General features: G+C 29.5%; 1 protein-coding gene across 1 annotated transcript in view; it reads left to right on the forward strand.

The window, feature by feature from the left end:
- The first annotated feature begins 622 nt into the window (after positions 1-622).
- The window catches only part of LOC106457003 (ceramide synthase 1-like), a 19891-nt gene continuing 14102 nt past the window's right edge, over positions 623-6411 (forward strand). Inside the window, exons 1-2 of the mRNA XM_013916390.2 lie at positions 623-641; positions 3492-3672. Of these exons, the coding sequence (XP_013771844.1) occupies positions 623-641; positions 3492-3672 (200 nt within the window). The remainder of the gene's footprint in view (positions 642-3491; positions 3673-6411) is intronic.

The following is a 6411-nucleotide window of genomic DNA, read 5'->3' on the forward strand; positions in this document are numbered from 1 at the left end:
AAAAGTCACATATATCCCATGCAGTTTTTTCCAGAAGCAAGTTTTCTGATGCCTATATAAAAGTACTATTGGCCAATACTAAATACAACCTCTACATAAAATGGCAGTTACTATAATAAGCATCACCCACATTCATATTGTAAAATCCAGAGAACGACGTTTCTTCACGTGCTTTGCTAATCATCCTATGATTTGTCAAACGTGAAATACAGAGATTGGAATAACATGGTACTGAAATTGACACTTTCAACAAGGATTGGCTAAAAGTTTTACAACTGAAGTTGAACACACCCAGACGCTATTTTAAAAAGAAAACAGACTAGAAAAAGGTTTAGATACCAATCACAAATGACAGGACCAGTGCTGAAGTGGAAGGAAAAGTTTTTAAAAATTTTGAAAAAATTTTTTTTCTTAGAGGGCGCTTATTTACAGTCTCAAACGTATTTTAGGATTTTTTTCATTAAATTCCTCTTTAAACTTCATTAAATAATACAGTTTTGTATAAATGATTGAATGTTATGCTACTATTTACAAAAATAAAATCTGAAATTAAATAAAAATATAAGTTTTCTACAATTTTTTTCAATTCACAAATGTGATTTTGCCCTCACAATAAGACAAAATGGCGACGAAGGTAACAGGTAAAAAAAATCATCCATATATTTCTTATCAACTAAGTAGAAAAAATGGTAAGGTTACTTAAATTCAATCATCTTTAGGAAAAACAAATATTTTGCAAAATAAACACGATTCCAGGATGTGAAATGTCTACAGAATATTACTTCAAAATTTGATATATCATAAAGAAACTTGTAATTATTCAAAGTTTAATGTAATAGGATTTTCAGTTTTCATATTCATGTATTTTCAGCTGACTTGAACCATTGTATATGTGTGTGCTAAAGTTTTATTACCCCAGCAAATGTACCATTGTTCACTTCGTTTTAAAATCTTTATAACAATTGTTACTTTTAACAGTTTTAAAACTATCACAATTCAAGAACTTGATACCAGAAAAGATAATTTGCAAGTGATTGTAACGATGAGTCATTTCTGTTTGCATATTACCTGGAAATATGAATCAGTTTCATGAACAGCAGTGATAACCTTCCTCTAACAAAAAAAAAAAAAGAAGAAGAAGAAAAAGCTGTTCAGATAAATTTATTTTGTATTATTTGAGTTTTATTTATTTATTAATTACAAAGTAGCAACCTTTAGATCACTAAGCTTATAGAGTTTTATAGCAGATTGTATTTTATCTTGTGTTTATTTAATAATATTGGAACACTGTAACATTAATTTAACTCTGCACACCGTTTGTACTGATTTCTTCATGTTGTGTACTAGTATGTTGCAAAGTACAGTAATTTCTATAGGAAACATATTATAATCATTTTAACATGCTTAAAAAAAATAGACATATTATTAGTGGGACCATTCTTAAAGATTGCGTGACTGTCTAACACTTAGGGACATTAATCACACTGCTTATGCTGTAGTGATTTTGAGGTACTCTGAGGGTAATCTGCTCCCCTTTTCTTTCATGACCTGTTTTGTATTAAAGTTAAAAATCTTCTGTAAGTAAATCATTTGAATTTGCCTTATAACCATTTCTACTATGTTTTGTTTTTTTGAATAACTAGTAAAGAAGGTCATTGTCATGATATAGAAGACTGTTCAGTTTAGATATTATTGATTAATATATTCATGTGAGTGGTTGTCTTGTTATTGTTCAGTTTTTGTTATAATAACAGTTACAGGCAGATGATTGTAGGAAGTTTTGTTAATAATTCATTGATACTGAGACTATTGAATGTCATGTTCAATACATTGTTGTCGAGAATATAGAAGGTGGGCAAATGATTAATTGATAGACATATAAATAGTGTGAGACGAGTGGAAACAGCAGACAGATAATAGCAAAAAAGAGTAAAGTTACAGGGCAAGGAAAAATTTGGTGTGAAGTTAACTACTGTAGAAGTGATAGGCTTAATGTTTAATATGTTAGAGTAACACTGAAAGAAGATAAGAAAAATATTTTATTCCGTAAAGCGTGGTTATAAAGTAACTGAATCAGCCTGAGTGCACTTTGACAAAATGTACAGAGGATATTTAGGAGAAAGAAGACCAAATGACTACAATAACTCGTGCCACAATTGCTAGTGAATCACACACACACACAGAATACTAGTGCGATAGTAATGGAGAAGATAGTTTGGCTTCTCAACTGAAATTTTAAAGTAATTGAATAGGCCTAAGTGGACTTTTGACAAGAAGAAGAGAACTATATGTATAATGTTTATGATATGCCTATAATATCTATCTATAGTGTGAAGAATTTATTGTACATACGTTTAACTTGTTCCAAATATTCTATTATTTGGAAAACAAGTGAAGTGTATGTGCTGTTTATTCATTATTGAATTTATCTCTAACAAGTCACAGATACCTACTGTAGAAGAATCCTAAGCCCAACAATAATACAGTATATATTTATACTGTTGAGAAGTATAAGTAAAAGCCTTTTATTTGGACAATTGGCAAAAAAATAGATATTTAAAATTCTGACAGTCATCAGTTTGGTTTCATTAGTACTTTAGAACTATTAATTTAAAATAAATTTTGAATATCACATATAGAAAATTTTGCGTCATTGTTGTATATTTCAAGGTTAATCAATTTTCCAAATATGAAAACAATACACTATTGGGAAAACATACCAAATTTCAAGTATTGAACTTCCACATTATAATACTTACTGGTGTTGTTACAGATAGGTCTACTTTTTTGCTCTTTACTTTTAAGCAGCCAGTTAAACTACATCAGCTAAATTTTTGGAAATAATAGAAAACGTGCTGTATGTGGTTAAGTATTAATTAAGAATATTGACAATGAATGTTATGAATAACTATCATATAAATCAGGTTAAGTTTAAAATTAACATTACTATTGAACTATCAGAAAAGAAAATTTAAAAATTTAAATTTGCGAGCCTTGTATGGGCATTTAGCAAATTTATTTGAACTATTTCAAAGAAGTCATCTGTGTTGGATGTATGAAAGAACAAGTCTAGTAAAATAAAAATTACATTGTTAAACATTAATAGTCAGAAAATATATTAAGGTAAGAAAACAAATTTTTGGTGTTCTTCTGAGCTAAAGTACTTACTATTATTATTCTTAAATCAATATAAATGTATTATAAGATCTTTCTCAAATTGCTGTTATTATGTGTGTGATAAATATACATTTCATAATTCGTAACAGCTTAAATTTGAGGCAACTGTAGACATTACAATATTTGTACTTATAAGTATTTCATGGGTTAAGCGTATAGTATATGTAATTTAAGGTTTTTCACAACCAAATGGACCCTCAGAAGATCTTATTTGTTGAAAGGAGGAAAAACTCGTAATAAGGAGAATATTAATAAATTCATTAAAATTGTTTTAACTTAATAAAAATTTAAACTGGTATTTGTTTTGTTTTCAGATTGGAATATTAACAGTCCAATACCTACAGACATTTATATCCTCTACATTATACAGTGTAGCTTTTACCTACATTCTTTGTATGCCACACTATTCCTGGACACTTGGCGGAAAGATTCGATTGTTCTCCTTATTCATCATTTAATCACTCTTGTTCTTGTGTCTGGTTCTCTTGCCTGCAGGTTAGTAATTTTTTGATACATTTTTTTCATTAAATATTCTATGTACTTGTCATGTAAAAGTAAGGATTTTAAGTTCACTGTGCTTCCACGAAATTTCCTGCCATAATAAAATGTATTACATCACAATTTCTCTTGGAAAGTGTTTTAGCTCTGTATGGATACAAATGTGAATTTTTCTTAATCTGAATAATTTGTCTTCCTGTTTGGTTAATATAATGGATTTTAAAATTACACACAGCACATTGACAAAACTACTGCTTATTATATTGTGAAGCAGTTTTTAGATGATTTAACTATTTTTCCCCACAACATTCTACAAATTATGTTCCTGAAGAACATCAGTTGATGATTGTTAATCTTTTGAATCATTTGTATAAGCATGTGTGGTAGCTTGTTGTTCAAATTTGGATAAAAACTTTCCTTAGAACTTAGAAATTTGCTTAGTTTAATTGAAATTCCAGTGGAAACAATAATAAAGCAAAAGATATGCTTGTTTACATAGAGAGCATCTTGAAAACTCCTTTTTTCTCTAGAAACATTGTTTAGGATTGTTTCAAACAGACACAGAGAAACGATGACTGAAAGTGGCAAGGTAATAATAAAATATCATGAATATTAAAAATTTAATTATTTAGATGCAAGATAAGCTAAGCATGAAAACAATGAAAAAAATTAAAGTTAAACATTTTAAATTGTGTAGCTTTTGATCAAATGTGAAATTTTTTGGATTTCTGTGAGAAAAAATTGACAAGACTTGGTCATTTAGAAAACCCATAGTACTTACTGCAGAAAGTATACACTTGTTATGGTTAAATGCCAGTGTTAACATTCCAAAAATTATGTATCAGTGTAAAATGCAATACAGAGAATTGAAAGAAACATGAATGTTTCCTAGTAACATGTGCAACTATCTCTCATGGCTTTCATGGACTGAATTCTGATACTGGGATTGGCAATGTTCATGTGATTCCTAACCAGTACTGCAGAGATATTATGCACACAAGCACAATATTTACCTGATTAACATAACTTTTCATTAAAAACAAAAATCTATTAGAACACAAAATAAGAAAATAACATTCAAAATCAGATTAAGCAAAAGACCTTACCAACCAGTGTTACCTACTGGAAATCAGCATTTCCAATTTGAAATATAACACCATGGATATTAGTTCACCATTACTTCTTGGTGAACAAAATTTCTTAAGCTTTATCTTTCTTTATTCTCACTCCTTTTTTTTGTTTTTAATTAAAACTGTGTGGAACTTGTTGTTTTGTATTAATTTAATATGTTAAATAAAATTCAAATAGACTTGACGTCTTTATAGTTTAAAGACATCATCTTTGTTGGTACTACTACTACTCGCATAGAAACTATCTTAAACACAATGTTCTCAATTTACAAAACCCCTGTATCTGTATGCGGTCTGGTAAACCAAATATTTGTATAAAAATAATTATTTTATTTAGAATATATATATTTATACTATATATATTTCAAACATAAAGTTAAAATAAAGCTTGCCTTATTTAATGTAGAGTAAAGTATATGTCTCCTGTCCCGAGAAATTAGCATAGAGTCTTTAGGTTACAGGTCTTTGCTCTGAAATGGTCTGTTAACATTAACTTGTAGGCCTTTTACATTTCTATGTGTTATTTTCTCACTTATGTTTTTATTAAATACATTCAAAACTTTGCAGGAACTTTTATATATATATATATCTTTGCTTCTTTTTATTCATCATATATCTTTTCTGTTTTGTTTAGAAATATTTTCTTTTTTTTTTGTGTCTGACTTTTCAAATTTTTCTTTTCCAATACTCAGGAACGTCCAGAGCCAGCACGAGCCCATGGGGCAAAGATTCTCGCCGGGTCCCTTTTCTCTCTCTCTCTCTTTTTTTATCATTTTCAATAATTTAATAAAAAGAATATCCTAAATTAGGACAGCAACGAGCTCACAAACCAGACAAAATCATAGCAGCAGCCATTTTTACCTCACAGTATGAGCGTAAAAATGTTAATAAAGTAACAAAAAATATCTATTAAATCTATAAAGTAACAAATACATATTAATTATTACTCAAATTATTATTTCAGGTCTTTCTTAATGTATCAAGCATCTATATGCAAAGAAAAGCCAAAAACTATGGTTTTTATCATTAAATGAAGATATAGCCTAAAGATGTTGTGCAGGCTTTATGGCATAACCAGGTTTCATTCGCTCGGGCCCCTGTGCAGTAGTAACAGTACAAACACTATTCCTCACTTTTGACACTTTTATATGAAAAGTCTTAGCTTAGCTAAATTCTGTCAGTGATGCCTGTGAAGAAAAACATGTTGAATTTGACAGCTATTAGATGGCAGCAACTTACTAGACCATGGTTACGAATAGTAGCTTCAGAAAGTAACTCAAGATGGTTACAAAGTAATTTCTGTTGGAATTGTAGGTGAGTAAGTTATTAACTTACTATTGTAAGTTATTAGTGTATGTGATTACAAGCAGTGATGATACATGTTTATGGCAATATACTTGTATAAATAAATATACTTGTGTTATCCCACATGCATGTATGAACATAAAGTCAGTTGTGATGCATTGAATGCATAAGAAGGAAAATAAAAGGATTCATCTGGATTTTAAGACTTTGACTTTGTGATAAGAGTAGTGGTAGTGCTTGATATGAGTGAGTGTGTGTGTGTGTGGGGGGGGGGGGGGAGAGGAGGAAGTGGAATGGTTTG

This window comes from Limulus polyphemus, unplaced genomic scaffold (assembly GCF_000517525.1).
Source record: "Limulus polyphemus unplaced genomic scaffold, Limulus_polyphemus-2.1.2 Scaffold280, whole genome shotgun sequence".
NCBI lineage: Eukaryota > Metazoa > Arthropoda > Merostomata > Xiphosura > Limulidae > Limulus > Limulus polyphemus.